This window comes from Microcaecilia unicolor, chromosome 2, assembly GCF_901765095.1.
Source record: "Microcaecilia unicolor chromosome 2, aMicUni1.1, whole genome shotgun sequence".
Lineage (NCBI taxonomy): Eukaryota > Metazoa > Chordata > Amphibia > Gymnophiona > Siphonopidae > Microcaecilia > Microcaecilia unicolor.
In genome coordinates, this window is record NC_044032.1 from 498891684 (window position 1) to 498915711 (window position 24028).

The 24028-nt window shown below is 41.9% G+C and overlaps 1 protein-coding gene across 2 annotated transcripts in view; it reads right to left on the reverse strand.

Annotated features, from left to right (window-relative positions):
* Positions 1–24028, reverse strand: part of SORCS2 (sortilin related VPS10 domain containing receptor 2) — a 1538136-nt gene that overhangs the window by 259960 nt on the left and 1254148 nt on the right. For both annotated transcript variants that reach the window (XM_030191157.1, XM_030191158.1), the window contains 2 exons: positions 13636–13700; positions 1196–1314 (listed from right to left, as the gene is read on the reverse strand). In XM_030191157.1, coding sequence (XP_030047017.1) covers positions 1196–1314; positions 13636–13700 — 184 coding nt within the window. The remainder of the gene's footprint in view (positions 1–1195; positions 1315–13635; positions 13701–24028) is intronic.

Here is a 24028-nt window from a genome sequence, read left to right on the forward strand (position 1 = left end):
CTATGAAGAGGTTATAAATGGTAATTAATATACAGTGACCAGTGAGGAGGCAGGCAAATCACAGATTGAGTGGTCCATGTGAAAAATGTTGCCACTGAGGCCTAGAAGATCGTTAAATGTTATGATGTTGTAATAAATTGAGTTTTTAGGGCTCTGTTTACTAAGGTGCGCTAGTGTTTTCAGCACACACTAATCTTTCCCATGGGTGTCTCTAGCATTAGCGCGTGCTAAGGTTACCATATGTCCGGATTTCCCCGGACATGTCCTCTTTTTTAGGACATGTCCGGGGCATCCGGTGGGTTTTGCTCGCCCGCCTGTTTGTCCGGATTTCTGGACAAACGGGCGGGCAGGCAGGCGAGCGGCGCTATGGGTCTCCCCTCCCCTTACTTACTATCTGCCCTGGTGGTCTAGTGACCTCTTTGGGGCAGGAAAGAGCCCCCTCTTTCCTGCCCGGAGCGCTGCCTGCCCTTGCCCTGCAACCTTCTCAGTCTTGGCTCGGGATTCAAAATGGCCACCGAGAGTTGAAGCGGCCTCACGAGACTTCAACTCTCAGTGGTCATTTTGAATCCCGAGCCGAGACCGAGAAGGATGCAGGGCAAGGCAGCGCTCCGGGCAGGAAAGAGGGGGCTCTTTCCTGCCCTGAAGAGGTCTCTAGACCACCAGTGCAGTAGATAGTAAGTAAGGGGAAGGGAGGGGAATATGTGACAAAGGGGAGGGGAGGTGACGGGGGGGGGGGGGGCAGGGGAGGGGAATATGTGACCGGGGGAGGGGAAGGGAGGGGAATATGTGACCCGGGGGGAGGGGAATAAGTGACAGGGGGTAGGGTGAGAGCGAGAAAGGGCGGGGAGAGGATCCGAAAGGGACGTGGTGTGGGCGGGGCAGGGGCATGGTGTGGGCGGAGCAGGGGCAGGGCAGGGGGGGGGCGTGACATGTGTCCTCTTTTTCAGAGGACCAAATATGGTAACCCTAGCGCGTGCTATTCTTTCATGTGCACTAAAAATGCTAGCTTGCCTGTAGCATGGCTTAATAAACAGGGCCCTTAGTACTGGGTGATATGTGGTATACTTTTGAACCCCTCCCCCATTGAATTTATTTGGTTGGACTGTGAGTGTGATTTATCATGGTATATAATGTCACCTTGATAGCTGGACATCTGATAGTCTTTTAAAGTTAAAAGTTACAGGAGAAAAATTACCTTAACAAAGGCATAATCATCTTGAACAGTCAAGGAATTCCAGTCAATACTGCCAGCAAACTGGACATTCAGTGTTCTGTCAGAGCAGTTTTGAATCTGACAGGTGATATAGCGAAAACCTATATGCAAAAAATAAAGTTGATTTTATTTAAAAATTTCACACAAGTCACCAGAGACATTATTTTAAATTTAACCTTCAGAATAAATTGCTAGTTGCTGGTACAGTACTGACTGCTAAGAATTTGAACTCCCCTTACCCCCACCCCCTACACACACACAATTTTCACTTTTGTGGTGATTGAACTTGCATGCTTTTTTCCTGTTCAGACACATTCTTCACCTCTTGATTGCCATAGAGCCTCAACCATGTTTAACTATTACAATTCCAGAATAAAATACTCTGTAGACCATTGGATGAAAATCTGTTTTACATTGCAACATACCCATGTATGCTCACATATGTGATAAAATGGATACTACAATCCTTAACTGAACTAAAAAAACAAAAATCTTAATTGCTATTTTACTGTTGCTAACAAGTTTATAGGATGCACTTCCTATCAGTGAACTGCACACTAGGGATAGGCTGTCATTTCCAACAACATGGGAAATGTCAACAACATATCCCATGTCATTGTGGGCCCTGTTTACTAAGGTGCGCTTGTGTTTTTAGCTCATGCACAAAATTAGCTTGCACTGTGTAGGCGCCCACAGGAATATTGTAGGCGCCTACACAGTGAGCACTAACGGTTAGCGCACGTTAAAAATGTTAATGTACCTCTAGCGCGGCTTAGCAAACAGGGCCCTGTATGTTGTTATATGAAAATGAACTGAAAAAACATGACATTATGGGCCGAAAAAAGCCCTATTCTGGTGGTTCCCAAACCTGGTCCTGGAGGCACCCCAGCCAGTCAGGTTTTCAAGATATCCACATTGAATATTCATGAGAGAGATTTGCATGCAGTGGAGGCAGTGCATGCAAATATCTCTCATAAATATTCATTGTGGATATCCTGAAAACCTGACTGGCTGGGGTGCCTCAAGGACCAGATTTGGGAATCACTGCCCTATTCTATAAGCTGTGCTTAAAGTTAGGTGTGATTTACAGAATTGTGTAAAAAAAAGTGGGAGAGCGACCAAGGATACCAGAAACTGGAAGATGTTCGTTAGTAAACAACTTTATTAATAATTTGAAGACAGAATAGCACTTATGTCCAGGAATCATGCCTAACTTTAGGTGCGGCCATTTGCACCAACTGAAACGTGGTGCAAACGTACACGCCTACATTAGGCACATATCCCTGTTATTCTATAACAACACACATTAATTTTAAGAATGCCCCTGTTATGTCCATGACCCTCCCATTTCTGCACCCCCTTTATCAAATCACGCATAAACACCAATTAAATCTAATTAGTGCCAATAATTGTTTGTTAAAAAGCCAATTATTGACACTAATTAGCTCATTATCCAATTAAATTGCACACACACAATTTTTCACAATTTTTATAGAAAGGTGGTCTGTGTTTTTTTTGTTTGTTGATAAAATGCAAGCTACACTTGCTGCGTGGAGAGAATCCAAGATGGCTGCCGTACCTATGAACACCGAGGAGCTCTTCTCCTAGTAAAGAAAAAATAATGCCGAAAAGACGGGGGAAAACGGCAGCTCGAGCTTCGCTGCCGCTTCCCCCCTTACCTCTTGGCCCGATGGACCAATATTTCAGACCCTCGGGACAGAATATTCAGATCGGGAGCGGTCCTGAGAGTATCGCCGGCGTTTTGGAGGTATCGGCGAACTCCGGGCCAAATGTCTCGCTGAGCCCCGACCAGAGGACTCCGCCCCCACAACCGCGGTTTACCAGCTCTCCCTCAGGAGGATCAACGGGGCCTCCGCCTTTGAGCGGAAGGGTAACCCCAATGAAAGAAGCTCCTGAACAGCGCGAGGAAGAGCCAGAGGGTCAGTTTACAACTCCCGAGATGACCATTGCAGGGACCCAGGCTGTGGGACGAGGAGGAGAAGAATTCAAGGGTTCTCAAGATCCACTTCTGCCATTTTCCCTTAAAATTCCGGAGAAACCTTCTGAGGTAACGTTAGATGCCTTATGGGATTTGATGGCACAGGCCGTTACGACCTTTGCTGGTCAATCTAAAGTTTTATCTGAGAAAGTGGTTCTTTTAGAACAGAAGATAGTTAAAAATGAATCTGATATTAAAGGTATAAAAGATAATGAAGAAAAGATGAATAAAACGCTTCTAGAGACTGAGAAAGTACAGCAAACTATGGTGAAAGATGTTGTAAATCTGAGGAGGAAGATGGAACTTTATGATAACTTTATGAGGTATAATAATATCAGATTTATAAATTTCCCCATGGTCAAAATGGTGAAACCTTTAGATATGCTCAAAAGATATCTACTGGAAGTGTTACAAATTCCTCAAGAAACTTTACCACCTTTCAATCAAGCATACTATGTGCCACAAAAAGATCTTCAGCAAGAACAAAATGCCCCATTGGATGTTTCTATTTTATTAGAGACTTCTGAAACTGACCAAGCTAGGCCAGCGACTTTGATTGCTACCCTAGCACTATCATCAGATAAAGCTTGGCTATTTAGATTGTTCTTTAGAAATAAAGACAAATTATTTCTTGGACTTAAAATTAATTTGTTCCCAGATGTTTCAAAGGAAACTCAAAAGAGAAGAAAACAATTTCTTTTATTAAAATCAGCAGTTCTTCAATTGGGAGCCGTATTTTATTTGCGGTTTCCATGTAAATGTGTGATTCGATATAATTTGATGAAGTATGTATTCACAGAACCCTTACAATTAACATCCTTCTTAGCCTCTAAGAATACAATAGGAGTGAAATAAGAAGTTTTCTTTCTCTGTTAGTTCTAGGTATTATTTGACTTTGTTAAATTATTTTCCTCTAGTCACCTCCATGTATTATATCTTGGATTCTCTTGCTGGTGGACTTGAGTAATATATTTCATATTATTATTACTTTTTGTTTTTATTTTTTATGTTTTTGTAAGTACAGATATCCTGAAATATTTACTTTCCTGTTCAAGGTTGTATATCTTGATATATTTTGTAAAATGAATAAATAAATAAATAAAAAAAAAAATGCAAGCTACACACAGTTTTTCCCAATAGTGTGCACATGCATAAACCATTGCACATATATGCACTGTTTGCACTTTTATCAACTAAAAAACACAAACCCCCCTAATTCTATAAAAGTTGCCAAAAATTGTGTGCACAAAAAAATGAACAAAACAAATATTCCCAAACACGACATAGGAAATGACCCAAAACAAATATTTTCTGGCTGCCTAACCCTACTGCACACTAGGGTGATCTCCTCTTCTTCCTGTTGCTATTATGCATCATCTGATCTCTCAGACACATCTCCCTCTCTCCCTGTCTACCAATTGCTCTCACTCCAGGCTGGATTTTATGTTCTGCCATGCAAATGACGGGAACCACAGCCAACCTTAACACAAAAGAAATTCAACCCAGGACAGGAAAGAGTTTATTTAGCTCAAAGGATAATTCAATGCCTCCTCCTGTTTAACTGCTATTAGACATTCTTTTTCTTGGTTCTAGAATGCTTAAAAATTAGACCTGGGAAGGAGAGAATAAGAACTTTGGGGGAGGAACAATAATATTTCTCCTACCCCATCTGGTAAACTCATTCTATAACGTCTATAACAAATAACAGAAAGGAAACCACAGCTAATGAAGTATAAAAGACAAGGAACAATTAATTCTAGTTACATATTACCCAAGTTAAAATGGTGCCTTCTCTTGGCTGTAGAACAAATGTTTATGGTGGCATATGTCGGTTCACGGCTTCTGAAAGATTTGTTTTCATGAAGTGCCATCTGTCAAATTGCGAGTTCAACAGATAGATACTCAAGTGGAGACTATCCAGCTTATAATCGAAAAAGAAGAACGCCTATATTTCGACCCAAATCGGGAGATGGGCGTTTTTCTCGCAAAGGCGCCCAAATCGGTATAATTGAAAGCCGATTTTGGGCGTTTCCAACTGCACTCCGTCGCGGAAACAAATAAAGTTGATGGGGGCGTGTCGGAGGTGTGGTGGAGGCGGGACTGGGGCGTGGTTATCAGCTGAGGAGAGATGGGCATCTTTAGCTGATAATCGAAAAAAAAAGGCGTTTTGACCGCGATTTTGGGTCACTTTTTTTGGACCCTTTTTTCTCACGAACAAGTCCCAAAAAAGTGCCCCAACTGTCCAGATGACCACTGGAGGGAATCGGGGATGACCTCCCCGGACTCCCCCAGTGGTCACTAACCCCCTCCCACAAAAAAAAACCCACTTTAAAAACTTTTTTTCCAACCTGTATGCCAGCCTCAAATGCCGTACCCACCTCCATGACAGCAGAATGTGTTCGATCCTGTCACAGCCTTTCCCTCGGTCAGATGTGGCTCACATCAGCATTGCATTGTGGTGGGTGTAGGGTATTGGGCTCCGTGATTTCATTAGCTTGTGTTAGTCTCACGATGTTGGTAGTTGGTAGGCTCTTCTCCCATGGTGCTTTTCCCCCTGCCTACTGGGTCAGAGTGTGCCCTGTTGTGTTTCCTGTTGTAGTCCATGCAGTAGTGGCCATTTTTGTAAGCCAGTTTTAGTTCCCTTTCCTGTGTTAGCCACGTTAGACAACTTAGTTCTTACCTTGAATGTGGCTGAAAGAGGGCATTGTACAGCATTCTGCCAGCTCTGACCTACTGCTAATCTCAGTACCAGGGAGCCTCGTTGCCAGTGGGGCACAACCTCTGATCTGCAGTTAACTGTGAGTAAATGCAGTTATTCCAATAAAGGACGTTTTCGGAGAGGTTAGTCTTCAGGTGTCAACTGGTGTGCCAATGTTATACAGCAGCAACAAGTCCTAGAGGCCTGCGTGTATGCAGGTCCCTGGAGCTCTTTTAGTGGGTGCCGCAGTGCACTTCAGCCAGGTGGCCCCAGGCCCATCTCCCCCCCCCCACCTGTAACACTTGTGTTGGTAAATGGGAGCCCTCCAAAACCCACTGTACCCACATGTAGGTGCCCCCTTAACCCCTAAGAGCTATGGTAGTGTTGTACATTTGTGGGTAGTGGGTTTTGGGGGAGGGGGATTGGGAGCTCAGCACCCGTGGTAAGGGAGCTATGCATGTGGGAGCATTTTCTGAAGTCCACCGCACTGACCTGACCTGGCATATCAGGGGGGCCAGTGTACTACGAATCCTGGCCCCTCCCACGACCAAATGGCTTGGATTAGGACTTTTTTGAGCTGGGCGTTTTTAGTTTCCATTATCGCTAAAAAAAAACAAACGCCCAGCTCAAAAACGTCCATTTTTTCGAAAATACGGTTCGGCCCGCCCCTTCACAGACCCGTTCTCAGAGATAAATGCCCATGGAGATAGGCGTTTGTATTCAATTATGCCCCTCCACATGATCATACAGATATTTATTAGCCCCTGATGCAGCCCAGTGGGGCGAAACACGGCCTGTGTCGGGCTTGCTAATTTTATTGACTTGTACCCATTAAATATTGTTTTCCACATATATATCTGCTTCGTTTGGTTTCCATCTTGAAGTTTACAGATTGATTACCCTGCTGTTTTCTTGTGGTTGTGATAGTACAGAACCTTCAAGTGAAGTCAACACCCCTGGCATAACTATAGGCCGTGGTAAACCTGTTCATGAACCCACTGCATCAAGAGTTAGACCACACAAAAAAAGAGAACTAACTAAAGTAAGATGGCCGCCAGAAGATTTTTAAAAATTGATAAAATACTGTTATTTTTTTGCCCAAGATCTAAAGCCAGTTTTCAAATGAAGTTAGATATTTCCTAATAGTCAGTAATGGGGCAATTCTATAACACAGGTGCTAACAGTGATGCATGGTATATGTGTAACCGTTTAGAATACCAGCATATATGCACATAAGTACCAAGATTCAACCTAAGTGCTATCTTGTAAATATGCATATATTTGTAAGGGGAGTGTATACAGGGGAAGAGCATGAGCAAGACTCTCATTTATGTTGGCATAAGTGCTCGCATGTATATACCTGGTTATGCTACTATTCTATAAAGGAGAGTAGGCACCTACTTTTTTTTATAGAATAGGCTCTTACCATGTGCCCTGTTACAGAATTGCATTGCAAATGTATAATTCCAATATAGGCTTTCATAAAATATGCACTAGCTCCAATATGCACTTACAACAATGTCCATAAAAACATTTTAGATTCAACATTTTATTGATGACATAATAGAAAGATAATAAACAATAAAATCAGGTAGAAACGTGGCAACAAATAATGTGCAAGGAAAAAAAATAGAAAGGAATCTGTCACCAAACAGTTTACAGAAAAGAACCCCAACACCCATCTCCAAATCCCCCCCCCCCTCCAAAAAAAAGAAAAAAGGATATGGCAGAGACAAAAGCATGAATAAACCAGCAGTCATCATAAACAAGCAAGAACAATCAAGCTGAAAAGGACTACGTGACCAAATGGTCATTACCAAACTGAACCCCAAGACCTAAACCACACCCTTTCCCCCTCCCTCCCCCAAGAACCTGCTACCCTCCTCTCCACCCCCATGGAAACCTAACCATACTATAAACAACAAAGGAACAACACTTACAACTGGTAAATGACCAAGCTGCAAACTCTATGAGGTAGGGACTGTAAATAAGGCTCCCAGATCTCTAAAAATAACTTAAGAACATAAGAATAGCCATACTGGGTCAGACCAATGGTCTATCTATCCCAGTATCCTGTTTCCAACAGTGGCCAAGTCAGGCCACAAGTACCTGGCAGAAACCCAAATAGTGGCAACATTCCATATTACCAATCCCCATGGCAAGCAGTAGCTTCCCCATGTCTATGTCAATAGCAGGCTATGGACGTTTCCTCCCGGAACTTGCCCAAACCTTTTTTTAAACCCAGACATGTTAACTGCTGTTACTGCATTGTCCAGAAAGAGTTCCAGAGCTTAACTATTTGTTGAGCGAAAAAAATATTTCCCCCTGTTCTTGTTTCCTATTTGTAAGGTACTGAAAGAGTTAGGTGTAGGGTATCGTATCTATGCATGATACACAATTTTACTTTCTAGTTCCTGATGATGTGGAGGATGGTAGTCATTTGGTTGTCTCTTATTTTAGCATAGTGCAGGATTGGATATTAGCTAATGAATTGATTCTACATGTTTCTAAGACACAGATTTTATGGTTAGCATGTTCTGGGGAGTGAGGTAGAGGTCGAGCATGGAGTGGTGTAGGGACAGAGCATGGGTGCATCAGGTTGCTGTTTTTTCTCTTTCAAAAAAGTTGTAGTGCCCACCCATACAACCTGTTGGCCCACCCAAAAATTACCTTCTGGCTACGCCACTGGAGTTAAGCCTTGTTCTTGGTTCCTGCCTAGCCTAATACTCTGCCTTGTGTTGTGCCTAGTCCGAGTGATTCGCCTGCTGCAGCCGGTTTTTGGCTGCAGTCCAAGGGCTCACCTCCTTGAGTCCATGACACAAGTGACCAGTAAACATATGAAAGGTAGTGTATTAATGATCGACTGTATAGCATTTTACAGTGGCTACACCTTGCTGGCTTTTGACCTGTCACCCAATTAGGAATAAGCATATCACTATTCATTGATCAAAACTAGTAATCTGTGTGCAGAAATCCATTTTGCGAATGCTTTGCCCCATAACGTAAACATGATTGTCTATGGGGTGTTTAACAGTGTAATAGAAATCAACCAATGAAAGAACATCCTGTTTGACTACGTGTAAACAATGAACACCATACAGACCTATCATTTTTTGAATGAGGACCTGTATACTGCAGAATCACTGTTAGATGTTTTACCCAGTGATTGTTTACTCTGTATGCAAATATCATGGAAACATTTGGCTTCAGTGGTAAATACCCAAATGCACAACCTACCCAATGAGGTTAGCCATCTATCTAAGACAGAATGATGTTGGGAAGTTTTTTAATTCTTATAGACACTCTCCTGATAGTTTATTGTTTCCTAGTAGAGCCGGTGGTTGGGAGGCGGGGCTGGTGGTTGGGATGCGGGGATAGTGCTGGGCAGACTTATACGGTCTGTGCCCTGAAGAGCATAGGTACAAATCAAAGTAGGGTATACACAAAAAGTAGCACACATGAGTTGTCTTGTTGGGCAGACTGGATGGACCGTGCAGGTCTTTTTCTGCAGTCATCTACTATGTTACTATGTATGTATGTAGTAGTATTATGGACTTTTTACAGAAGCACTGTGAAACTATTGTGTACCACAAGACACAGTTAAAACATCCTCTATTGACCACCTATGGTTACCACCGAGTATTTTTCTTACACCATCACTGAAAAGACATATCTTGAAAATATTTTACAATTATATTCTGAGGACCCTATGAAAAATAATGAAATGGTGTTACAGTTTGTGAAAAATAAAAAAGAAAGCGTTGTATGTGTAGATCTTTTCAAGGTCTGTTTTGTAACCTCCAAAGATTTGTTTCCTACAAAGAATGCTACCCTGCATCGAATAAAAAAAAAACTCTGAAATGGAATCACAAATCTGATGTCTGTTTGTATACAAAATATTTTATTAAAACTGTACATATTACACATTCAACCACCGCCATCTGTTCAACACAGCATGCTTCTTATAGAAATGGTGAAGAGGAAAAGAAAACAGGATTTATCCTCCATCAATGTCAACATCAGCCCAACCTTCCATTAGACCTTTCTTGCAGAAGGTAGAAGAGAACACTCTGCATAGTCTGGGAAGGGTCATGGATCAGTCCCCTGAAGCAGGGTCTGGCCAGGACCTAGAACTTTTTGCCCCAAGGAGCACATCTAGCATCTGCCTCCTCTCGAAAACAGCTCTCTGCTGCTTGCGGTGGTATTTGTAGGGCTGTAAGTTGACCTGGTTGAAGTTTCCTAGTAGAGGAGCAAGCAGTGTGGAATGTATGCTAATGCTATATTCTAGGCTAGAAATAATTCCTGTGACAGAAGTCCTAAAAGTAGCCACAACAGAGGTTTTGAGCCAATGAAGAATTTAGTCCTTGAGAGTCATGTGACATCCTAATGGTGACTGGGAACACACAGAGGCTTTCCTCCATTAAACATAATAATTGGGTAAAACATCCACTGAGCAGATATTGAAAGCTATTTACACATGTAACATGAAGTGTGCAAAGCTTCTAAAATGACTTCCTTAGAGTAGGCCCACATGGAGCACACCTTTACAAACTTGTAATACTATAATAACAAAATTAGGGGCCCTTTTACCAAGCCGCATAGGCTCGTACATGCGTCCTACACATGTCAATTTTGAACTACTGCCCGGCTACTGCGTGGCCAGGGTGGTAATTTCATTTTTGACGTGCGTCTGCTAGGTGTTTCTGGCTTGCGGTGCTAACCGGGCAGTAATCAGCATTGTACGTGCGCTGACAATTACTGCCTGGTTAATGCATGAGACCTTACCGCTAAGTCAATGGGTGGTGGTAAGGTCTCAGGCCCAAAATGAATGTGCACCAATTTTCATTTTGCCGCACGTCCATTTTCGGCCAAAAGAAAAGGCCTTCTTTTGCAGGCATGCTGAAAAATGGACCTGCGCGTGCCCAATACACGAGTCTACACTAGCGCAGGCCATTTTTCGGTGCATCTTAGTAAAAGGACCCCTTAATTTGTTCCTTCTCATATAGTACAGTTTATTTGCAACAGCCTTCATTTATCTTTACATAAAACACTGCAGAGGTGGTTTTCTTGCGGCATTCTACTTCACTTTAAGTAATTTTAGAATCTTGTTTTCTGCCCTGAGATACGCATATATGGTATGTGCTGCTTACAATCTATTCAGAGCTAACAATGGAATCCCATGGCTTACTGCTCACAGAAACTGCATTGTGTTAATGCATTGTTCAACCTTGCCATGATTGTGACAAAATCTAATCTGTATTTATAGAACAGAACTTTCATGTATCACCATCATAAATATATGGCTGAAGTTATCTGGTTATTTTTGCATAATTGACATATGTGAGAATTCATTTTAACAGACACATAGCACTACACTAAAACTAGCACTTGTATTTTGTAAATCAAGAAAAATGTTCAGTGTTTAAGTGCCAGAACAAATTGTGCTATTAATGGAGTTTTTCAGTGAAGCACGACTTTGTGACTTCAATTTATCTCTGAATGAAAAACAAGTAAATTGTGCTCCCTTTCTATACTGGGCAAGTTTTTCTCTGTACAATGGATTAGAAGAAATATGCCAAGAACTTAGCATTTAAAAAATAGGGTATGAAAAGTAATCCAACGAGAATACAAAAGACAAAGATTCATAAACCAAAAGGACTCCAACAAGAACAATAAAGACAATGACCAATAAACCAGTCTATTTTGACTGTCTTAACAAGAGCACTTATGTGCTATTAAGTACAAAATGACTTCACAAAAGTGCACTTTGCATGAAAAATAGTACAAAACACATTAAAACATGGGGAAAACACACCTTGAAAGAAAGAAAAATATACACACTTCAGAGAGCAGTAAATAAACTATAGCTCAAAAGCTGTAGTTATTTTTCAGAATGACCAAGATGGTCTTTCATGGAGCAGTATATATAATATTATTATTATTACATTTGTATCCCGTGCTTTCCCACTTAAAGCAGGCTCAATGCGGCTTACATAGTAAATATCACATTATACCTTATGCTATGAGTTTATCTTGTTGGGCAGACTGGATGGACCATACAGGTCTTATTTACCATCATCTACTGTGTTACTGTGTATATAGCCCCTGGCTGAACACTGATATTGCAATAGGCTGAACTCTCTTTCAAGAAATTTAAAGCTGCCTTGAACACCTGGTTTTTCCATCAAGCTTTTGACTCCACCTAGGTTTTGTTTTTTCCTCTATTACCTATTATCCTACCCATTTTGTCCTCCCACCCTTCCCCCTCCCCTGTTTTGTGGCTTTTATTCTTTGGTTAATGGTTGCCTTTCTATTTACAATTGTAGTTCTTTTCCTTTTCCTGATTTTATGTGAATTTTAGCTCTGTAAACCGTTGTATAGCAATCTCAATAAATAAATGCATGGCTGATTGAGCTGGGGGCAAGGCGTCCCTCTTTACTTCTTTGAAGCTAGGGATCCTCTGTGCTTTTTCATGCATCCAAAACTCATTCTCTAAAGAAAATGCTTTCTCTTATTGCTCCTACTTCTACTTCCATAAAGCCATGATCACCTATTCTATAACAAAATAGAGTTACGAAGTCACATGCATTAGGTGTGTGTGTGGCACAAACATTTGGCTGACTTCACATGCCAAGCACTCCTCTTCACATTCAGGAGCATGTCCCCCCTCCCCTTGCTCTCTTTTCCTCTCTCCCCCACCCCCAATTGTGCTCCCAGCATCTCTTCCTCTACTTCCCTACCTGAAGTCTGGTATCTCTCCTTTTCTTTTAACCCCCCTCCCATTTACCTTAAAAATTGTTTTGACTTCTCCCCGGAGCTTCCCTCTGATGCATTCTGCCCCCCTCTAATGCAACTTCCAGTTTCTGGTGGGGTGGGACACATCAGAGGAAGGCTTTGGGACCAGGTGCAGGTAAAGTGAGTAAATTGCTGCTGCTGCTGCTGCTGCTGCCGCCCGTATCCTCTAAAGGTAAAGACAAGTTTTAAAGTAGATGGGGTGGGGATTGAGAGAAAGGCAGGGGGAGTAGAGCAGGAGAGATGCCAGATCCTGGGGTAGAGGGGAGGGAGAGATAGAGAGATCTAGAGGGAAGGAGAAGAAAGAGGGAGAACATTGGACTGAAGGGCAGAAGGAAAAAAAAAGGAGAGATGCTGGATAACAGGATAGAGGAAGAGATGCTGGACCATAGGGGGCAGGAAGGGAGAAATGGTAGGGAAGTCCTGCCCAGTGCATCCCAGGGAAATGGTAGAGCAAATCTTTCCAAGTTTATACTCTGGATGCATTTCTAGAAAATTCCACTCAATGGCTTTCATTGTCACTCATTGTTTTGGTGAATCTCTCTTTGGGATGGGCCACCATTGGCATCGCTGAACAAAATAGGGGGGGGGGGGATTCTAGGTTATTTATTCCTTTATGTCATAGAACTACTATTCCTCTGTTTCTAAAAATCATGATCAATGCAGATTACAAAATAAAAGGCAAAACAAATGTTAAGCTTAACATATGTAAGCAAATACAACATAATTTCCAACCCAGGTAGTTGTGACAAACATGCTTATGGTACCCTAGTTCATGAGAAACCAGTTCTGTTAGTCATAAAAGCCCAAAGAAGCTTTTGCTGTTTGTACTAATTACAATATATACAACATAATGTTATTTAAGCAACTGAAGTTGAATGAACAACCACAATCCTTTCAAATTCAAAAGGTAACTTTTTAAAATCATCATACCTCCACCAGTATCCTGGATTTCCATATGAACCAAATCAGGGTCTGCATCAACTTCAGCTACAGCCCTGAAAAAAAACATAATGTTTTTTCATCTTCACAGTAGACAAGAAATAGAATAAATTACAGATGGTTTTAAGCTTTTAATCAAGTTTACCCTCATGCATTTTGCTGTATTTTTAACATATTTATCGTATGTAACAATGTAAACTTGCCTTAAGCATTTCTATAAAGTCTTAAATAAAGGCAGTTTTAAATAAAAACTGATGATTGTGAATTTTGCCTTACTGGTAACAACCTGTTTGAATGGCATACATAACAAGATTTTTGGTCACGGAATATTGGAGAATAGTTACACTAGTAACAATTTTATTCAAGTAATAAGCTAGTAGTCAAATTTGCAAGTACAGTATGATATCCAGCCCTACCAACGTGCAATGAAAAGCTCTTTGGTAGGGCTGAACACATCTAGAAGTTGGTGTAGATCAGAGTTTTTCAACCGGTGTGCCACGGGAGTTGGAGGATGGGGGGGGGAGGTTTATCGGGTGTGTCTATTTCATCTATTGTTTTTATTTTTGATATTCTTGAAACGTGTATTGATTTCTATTCAGATGATATTAGTTTTAACCTTTGTTTTTCTTATGCTCATCCATAAAAATACTTTCATGTGATCTGCTTTGATTGATATAAGTTGGAAAAGTGGAATAGAAGAAATGATAGCTACAGAATTAAAGCAGCAAACCTGGAGGTGTTGAGACAGAGAAGTAAACAGAAGAGATCTTCAGGGACATAGGGCGACCCCATATCCTTTCTGCCACCCCCATTTCTACCTTGAAAGTGCATGGTTACCTTAAAAAAACCCATCACCATGGTGTGGCAGGAAACAATGCTGTGGCTAAGACCTTCTCTTGAGGTGATACAGTGTCTTCTCACATTGATGGTGTGTGCCTCCAGGGGTGTATATCCAGGAAGAAAGGGTTAAGACTGCTGCTGTAGTTGGTGAGTCAGTCATCAAGAATGTAGATAACCAGGTGACTGGTTAGCATCAGGAGAGCTTGCTAACTTGACTGTTGGTGTAAAGTTAGCAAACTTCAAATGTCAGCTAAATATAGAGACATCCATTATGATAGTGATATATGTGGGTACTATTGACATAAGAGGTTACAGAAGGAAGGGTTTGGAAGCCAAATTTTTATGCTAGTACTAAAGTTCTATCAATGACTATTTCTTTACTTAAGATTTCACTCGGTCCTTTTACACTTCAACGTCATCAGAACCCCCCCCCCCCCAGTTATTTTTCTACATTTTGCACAAGGTTACAAAATAAGTTTTAGGATAGTCAAGTGAAGGGCAATTCTATAATCCAGGTGCTAACATGTATGCACTCCTTCCATGCATAAATTCTACAATACTTGCATTTATTTACATATGTGTTTACAATATACTCATGTAAGTGCTAACAGGGCACCTAAGCACAATTCTACAGATACCTGCTCAACTTACATAACGTATATTTGTAAGTGGGGCATGCAGGGCAGGAATCCCACTTATGCGTGTAACTTACAAAATACTGTAAGTTACACGCATCCCTGCCATATTTAGATGCCCACACTTATGGCAGGGATGCAGGTTGGTGTACCTGCTAGTGCCCAAATGTTAGGCATGCTGACACTGAGTTATGCTACTTTAGGCAACAAAGCCAAATGAAGTTCTGAAATTGAAAAGCATTCTCCCCAGATTTTGGCAGAAAATTCACAAAATCAATGTCCAGGTCTAGATTCCAAGGCATTTTCATCTAAAGTAGCTACATAATGTTGCATTTTCCGATTGATTGGGCGCTTCTATCTTTAATCTTTTAAAATCAACAACTTTCCGTCCTCTCATAAAATGTATTACAAAAACTTTACACCTTGTTGCTTCCATCGGAGGAATACTGCATTATCCGTGCCTGGGGAAAACATTGCATTTCCCCACATAGGCAGCAAGTCTAACACCTAGGGACCCACCGCTCAATGGCATATCATGTCTTGCCAAATTTCTCTCAAAAGGGATGTAACAGAATGCTATTCTTTAAATAACCTGGCAAAAGGTTTAATGGTGTTTGTAACAAAATATTAACATGCAAGGGAGCAAAGTATTCTGTCTCAAGATTTACCGGAGTATATTCTTGGCATTCTAAAAGCCAGTCCCTGAGATGGCAAAGCAAACAGGCCTGATTGTATTTCTTCAAATCACGGAGGCCCATTCCTCCCAAATGACAAGTCTCTTGTGCCATTTTTAAACTGTGTTTTAGGTCCGTCCGTCCCCAACAAAATCTGGATAATAATCTATTCAATTGTAATAGGTAACATTTGTAAGACATAAAGCCATTCAGGAACTTGGTCACACTGAACGGATCAACTCAGCCATGCAAATTGAGAGGGAGATGGGCCTAACTGGTCAATGTTCTGGAAGTTGAATCGAGAAGTCTAGTCACATTCAAACAATACAGGACACTAGTTTGCATCAGTAATTGTCTACCCAAGTACCAGAAAGAATTTTCGGCCTATTGCAATGGAAATTGGCCCACCCATTCTCGCTTTACTCTTTTAATGCTAGCAATAATGATTTAGACAAGATCAATTTGAAACCCAAGAAGTCTCCAAATTCTTTAAAAGTCTCTATCAGAGCCAAAAGCAAAGTCTGGGGATCAGTGAGATACACTAACAAATCATCGGCAAATGCTGAAATTTTAAGGTAATGTTGCTGGATCTCAGGATTTGTCTGAATATCTCAAATTAAAAGATCTAAAGTTAAAACAAATAAAACTGGAGATAGCGGACATCCTTGGCGGGTACCTCTACAAATGACAAATGATTGTGATTAAATTTTGTTCACCCACATTACTGCTGTAGGGTCAGAATATAACATACTAACAGAATCTGCAAAAAACCATCTATGCCATATTTAGTTAGCACTCCAAACAGAAAATCCCAGATCACATGATCAAAAGCCTTCTTCACATCAAAACTAATGGTGAATACATTATCTATTTATCTACCTCAGAGATTTTCAATCCAGCCCTTGGGGCACACCTGGCTAGTAGGGTTTTCAGGATATCCCCATCGAATTTAATGTTTTATATATATATATATATATATATATATATATATATATATATATATATATATATATATAATGTCAAATTTTAATAGTAACATCAATCCTTATTCAATTTTCAAAAATCTTTATTCACACTACAAAATTTCAAAAATACAAATTTAAAATCTATACATACAAAACCTAAATCATCTCCTACACTGACTAAACTGGTATGACAGCCTCTTGTTCAGCTTACAAATATAAAGAGCATTACTATTTAACATATTATGAACTACTTATCTCAAACAGTTCTATTGTGATGCTCCTTTATGATGTTAAAAATCACCCTTCAGTCTTTAGATAAGCCGTCAATCCTCAATGGTAGGAACATTTGGAATTGGTCCTGATTAGCATTGCTCTAAAAAAGGTTCACCAGTTATCACCAGTCACTCAATTGTTTAATAGCAAACTCCATCAGTATTACCATTGCCGTGATTGTGGTTATGTTCCTGGTCACTTGCCACTATAAAAAAAAGGCTGCAATATTTATGCACGCAGATTTTAATTAAAGCCAATTAGCACTGATAATCGATTGCTAGGGCCCAATTATCAGTGCTAATTGGCTCATTCAACTAAATTGGGTGCGCAATTTAAAGTGCCATTTAGAGAATCCGGGGGTAAATGAGTAAAATACTGACATGTGCATTACTCCTGCCTATAATTAGGCACAACCTTTTAGAATTGCCTCTTAGAGATGCCTAGTGGAGGAGTAGCCTAGTGGTTAGTGCAATGGATTTTGATCCTGGGGAACTGGATTCAATTCTCACTGCAGCTCCTTGTGACTCTGGGCAAGTCAATTAACCCTCCATTGCCCCTGGTACAAAAGAAATACCTGAATATATGTAAACTGCTTTGAATGTAGTTGTAAAAACCGCTGAAAGTCCCATTTCCCTTTCCCTATTTGAGATTCCAAATGGAATGTTGAGATTCTGTTGCTACTATTGGAGATTCTACATGGAATGTTGCTATTCCACTAGCAACATTCCATGTAGAAGCCTGCCCTTGCAGATCAGCAAAGCGGCCGCACAGGCTTCTGTTTCTGTGAGTTGACGTCCTGCACATACGTGCATGGACTAGAAGATCGAGAAGTGAAGTCACAGTGACGTTACTGACCTGTCCCTTCAGCAAGCTCAGAAAACTCTAGAAAAGCCTACTGAGCATGTCCCTAGCTTCTTGCTTTGTTGTATATAGTGTAACACCACGCCCCTTCTTCAGTTAATTTTTATCCGTGGTTGCGGTATGACCCGCGTCGCCTTTACAATCCCTTCATATTATTGATATATATTTTTCATAATTTTTTCAGTTAAGTTCTTTTCTTTTGTTTAAGAATTTTTCATCATTACTGAATTTATGTTGGTAGCAATGCAGGAGGAATCTATACCTGCTCTCCCCCTCACTTCAAAGCCCGGGGATCAGGTGTCTACATTCTCAAAGGCACAGGGCCTCCTTGAGACCGTGTCTTCACATAATGCAATGACACATGACGTCAATCTCGGCGTAGACCATCGGAGCCAGAAGAAAGGAAAGCTCATGGTGCCATGACTCCAGTCAGGAGCACTGATTCGTCCTCACTGGAACCAAAGCGCAGCCACTATGGACTGACATCTACACCATCCTCCATCTCTAGGAGCCATATGGGGGCTGTTTCTTCTGAGCGAGATGCAAGTCGACATCGACATCAATGTCTTGTGCACCGTCAGAGTCATTGTTCTTCCACTGAGTGGTCCAGCTCTCAACGATCGGCATGATTACGTTGGGACTCAGAATCACCATCGCATTAAAATTCTGAGACTCCACCTGTGAAGCAAGAAGATACTGCACAGATGTCACATGACCTGATCCACTTACTGCATCAGTTTCTTCAACATCACCAACAGCAAACTGCAGCATCAACATCTACAACCCAGGTGCAGAGTACTAGTGCCTCTATTGAACCAAACAGTGAGCGCCAACTTCAAAATTACCACCAGGTGGGCATGCTAACTGTGTGGTAGTGTTGATTTGGCACGTGCTATGCATGCGGTAGCCCTACCACTGCTTTGTAAAAGGGCCCCTATCTCAGCTAGCCAGTACACACTAATTGGTTAATGCAGAGTTAACATGGGAACACTTGGCGCCTCATAGATAGTAAGTGCTTCTGTGTTAATGTTTTTGCAGATCTTGCTTGCTAATGGAAACATTAGTCTGGGACCTGCAAAAATAAAAAAATGAAAACCCCTATTTTACGGCAACATTAAAAATGGCTTTAGCACACAGGAATGTCCTGTGTTAAGATGTGCTAAGCCCATTTTTTAAACACATTTTAATAAAGGGGCCCCTAAGTTTGTAGCAGTAGAGGGTTAACTGATGCCCACAATCACAAAGAGAAGCAGTGGGATTTGAACCAGGCTTCTCTGGATTCTAACCTTAGAAGTTAGATACAGATTAGAAGGGGAAAAAAAGATGTTAATGATTTCACTTATTTTAATAGTCCCTTGTATTGATGCTAGCATTTCAGTACAGCAAAAGTAAATACTGTCAGAGAAGTGGAATTGCTTTGATTGCATTTTCAATAAACCAGGCCTATAATGGATGTCAAATTCTACTATTCTTTCAAACACCAAGAAGTTGAAATGATTTATGACTGAAATGAACACATGAAGAGGAAAAGTTAATGAAGTGATAAATATGGGATTCCCAGTTGCCAAATGATTGACTATATCAGGTTGTAATTCAAGATATTAATAGAGCTGTTGCAGGGCTGTTGTTAGATAAACAGGGGCCCAGGGTAGAAACTGGGAAGGGGACCCACCTGCAAGCTTAGCCGCCTTCAGCTTCAGGCAGACTTGGGGCCCCCTTTGGCATGGGGGCCCAGGGCAACTGCCCTGTTTGCCACACCCTAACCCCAGTCCTGAGTTGAACGTTAATAGGGAGTAATTCTATAAAGTGGGCGCTAACATACATGCATGTAATGGCATACAGAAAGAAAAGTTCAGTGAAGCCAGATAGAAGTTGTGGGATTATAGTGTTTGTGGAGTCCAGAGAATTGCTGGAGCAAAAAGGAATTGGGAGCTGAATTGAGAGCATGAGCAGGTCATGGCTGGTCTTCCCATACTGTTGTTGGGTTGTTGAATAGGATATCACATAGTACAGCTGAAAGTTTACACATGTCATGGGGTCATGCATTTGATATACTGCCTTTCTGTGGTACAACCAAAGCAGTTTACACATTAAATACAGGTTCTCAAATCCTGATTTCTGTTGCAACCCTACCTTGTTCTTCTGACGGTGGCCATATTGTAAGGATCATCTGGGCAGCAACCATCTTTGGTAGATCATCTGAGAGGCGGCCATCTTGGCAGGATCATCTGAGAGCAGCCATCTTAGGTAGCTCGTAGGGCAGCCATCTTGAGCATCTTTAGTGCGTGCCCTATGAGATCTCTTGCCTCTCAGCTGAAACCGGGATCCTCTGATTGGAAGCCTATTTAAGAGCTGGCTGGTGCCACCATCTTTGCTTCAGCTTCTATCTTGGTAGAGGTTGGTGCTCTCGTACGTGCGTTCCAGTGATTGACTTTTCTACTTGCCTAGAACCTCGGATTGAACCTGACTATTCTCTGTTTGCTGCCTGCCAAGACCCTCGGATTGACCTGGTCCATTCCTTGTTTGCTGTCAGCCTGGTCCTGTGGAGGGTTTCATCCCTCACTGCTCTTTCCACTTCGTGTGACCCCAATTGTATCCAGAAGTCCTGGTGGCCACCTGCACCTGGGAGCTCAACTCCTGGGGAATGGTGGTCGCTCCCAGGTGAAGTCCGGGGTTGTTCGGCTGCCCGACCGAGTGCGGCATCTCCACATTCCACCGTGCTCAGTCGGAGCACAAGGGCTCACTATCAAAATCCTGACAATTTCCAGGCAGAGGGAAAATCACTTTTTCACAGCTTAGTCCCTCAAACCTGAAGGTGACTTGGAGGGGCATAATGGAACAGAAACGCCTATCTCCATGGGCGTTAATCTCCGAGAACGGGTCCGTGAAGGGGCGGACCGAACCGTATTATCGATAAAAAATAGACGCCCATGTTTTATTCGCCAATGTGTGAGCTGGGCGTTTTTGCTTTTCAGCGATAATGGAAAGGGAAAGTGCCCAGCTCAAAAACGAATAAATCCAAGGCATTTGTTCGTGGGAGGGGCCAGGATTCGTAGTGCACTGGTCCCCCTCACATGCCAGGACACCAACCGGGCACCCTAGGGGGCACTTTTACAAAAACAAATAAACAGGTAAAAGAGCTCCCAGGTGCATAGCACCCTTCCATTGTGTGTTGAGCCCCCCAAATCCCCCTCAAAACCCACTGCCCACAAGTCTACACCATTACTATAGCCCTAAGGGGTGAAGAGGGGCACCTACATGTGGGTACAGTGGGTTTGGGGGGGTTGGACGACTAATAAGCATTAAGCAGCACAATTGTAACAGGTAGGGGGGATGGGCCTGGGTCCACCTGCCTGACGTCCACTGCACCCCCTAACAACTGCTCCAGGGACCTGCATACTGCTGCCTGGGAGGAGGGTATGACATTTGAGGGTGAAAATAAAAAGTTGTGAAACATCATTTTTTTGTGGTGGGAGGGGGTTAGTGACCACTGGGGGAGTCAGGGGAGGTCATCCCCGATTCCCTCTGGGGGTAATCTGGTCATTTAGGGCACTTTTTGGGGCCTTATTCGTGAAAAAACAGGGTCCAGGAAAAGTGCCCTAAATTCTAGCTACAAACGCATCCATTATCGGCGAAGGGCGCCCATCTCTGTTCGGGTGATAACCACGCCCCAGTTCCGCCTTCGACACGCCTTCGACACGCCCCCGTCCACTTTGTCCGCATCCGCGACGGAGTGCAGTTGAAAGCGTCCCAAATTCGGCTTTTGATTATACCGCGTTATTCGTTTTTGTGAGATAAACGCCCATCTCCCGATTTAGGTCGGAACTTGGGCGTTTTTCTCGTTCGATTATAAGCTGGTTGGAATCCCTTTCCTGGTGGGCACTACTTGTTACAGGGTAAGTCAAAAGAGCCTGAGATTACATATGCAAATCACTCTCTTACATATTAATTGAACATATCCTAAAAACCTTACTGGCTGTGTGTGTCCTGAGAAATGGATTTAAACCCCCTGACCTAGGCAGTGTTGCTGCTTAAAATAAAGTGAAGAAAAAACATAATTGAAACTACATATATGCCAGCTTTATGTATTGTTTAAAGAAATATTTAAAAGTGAAACAAGAAGCCCTAGTTGCTGCAACATACCAGCAGCTTCACAGAAATATACAGTGAATTGAAGAAGGTGAAGGACAAGCAATCTGAAAATATACATATTTCAGCAGATTTATACAGAAAATATACAGATTTCAGCAAAGCCATTGACACGGCTCCTCATAGGAAACTCTTGAATAAACTTGACAGGCTGAAGTTAGGACCCAAAGTGGTGAACTGGATTAGAAACTGGTTGACGGACAGACACCAGAGGGTGGTGGTTAATGGAATTCACTCGGAGGAAGGAAAGGTGAGTAGTGCAGTGCCTCACAGATTGGTGCTGATTCTGTTCAATATATTTGTGAGCAACATTGCCAAAGGGTTCAAAAATAAGGTTTGCATTTTTGTGGATGACACCAAGATTTTTAACAGAGTGGACACCCAGGAGGGAGAAGAAAACATGAAAAAGGATCTGCAAAAGTTAGAACAAATAGTCTAACATTTGGTAGTTAAAATAAATGCAAAAAAGAGCAGAGCGACACATTTGGGGAGTAAAAATCAAAGGGAACTGTACATCCTAGGATGTGAGAGGCTGAAATGAACAGACAGAGACTGGGACCTTGGGATGATAGTGTTGGAGGATATGAAAGTGATAAAACAGTGTAAAAGGTGATGGCAGTAGCCAGAAGAATGCTAGGCTGCATAGAATGTCAGGAAATTCTTTTTCACGGAAAGGGAGGTCAATGCTTGGAATGCCCTCCTGAGGGAAGTGGTAGAGACAACAATGGTGACATAATTCAAAAAGGTGTGGGATGACCTTTCTAGATTTGAAGAAAATCTGATTTTCAAAAGAGAGATACTGAATAGGAGGGGGGAAATTAGTAAGCTCGACTCAGAAGAGAGACCTTGGGGTGTTGGTGTCTGAGGATCTGAAGGTGAAGAAACAATGCGACAAGGCGATGGCTGTGGCCAGAAGGATGCTAGGCTGCATAGAGAGGGGCAGAACCAGCAGAAGAAAGTGCCCCTCTACAAGTCACTGGTGAGGCCCCACTTGGAGTACTGTATTCAGTTTTAGACTCCATATCTTGCTAAACATGTAAAAAGACTGGAAGCGGTGCAAAGAAAAGCTACAAAAATGGTATGGGATTTGCGTTGCAAACTGTATGAGGAGACTTGCTGATCTGAACACGTATACCTTGGAGGAAAGGAGAAACAGGGGTGACATGATACAGATATTCAAATATTTGAAAGGTATTAATATGCAAACTAACCTTTTTCGGAGATGGGAAGGAGGTAGAACTAGAGGATATGAATTGAGGTTGAAGTGGGGCAGACTCAGAACTAATGTCAGGAAGTATTTTTTTCACGGACAGGGTGGTGGATATGTGGAATGCCCTCCCGCGGGAGGTGGTGGAGATGAAAATGGTAATGGAATTCAAACATGCGTGGGATAAACACAAAGGAATCCTGTTTAGAAGGAATGGTTCTGCGGAATCTTAGCGGAGATTGGGTGGCGACGCCGATAATTGGGAAACAAAATGGGAGCTGGGCAGACTTCTACAGTCTATGCCCTGATCGTGACTGAATAGATAGGGATGGGCTGGAGTGTAAATTTCAAGGGGCTTCGACGTTAGCTTCAGAACTTAGTACAAGAACAGTGCTGGGCAGACTTCTACAGTCTGTGCCCTGAGAAAGGCAAGGACAAATCAAACTCGGGTATACATATAAAGTATCTTGTTGGGCAGACTGGATGGACCGTACAGGTCTTTATCTGCCGTCATTTACTATGTTACTAGGTAAAATCATTTCAGTGTTTTCTGTTTATACATAAATAATGGGAAAGGATTATTTCTGTGCTAAGCCTTTTGGGAACTGTTAAGTCAGATTTAAGACATATTCTTGATTATCTCCTTTTTTTTCTTATGTCTATTCCCTTCACGTTGTGGTCTAAAGAAGAAAGAGATTTTTTTCTTGTGTATTAGTCATTGCAATAATATGTTCCTTTCTGTTTTTTAGGGACATGAGTAATCTTGCATTGTTAGTGAAA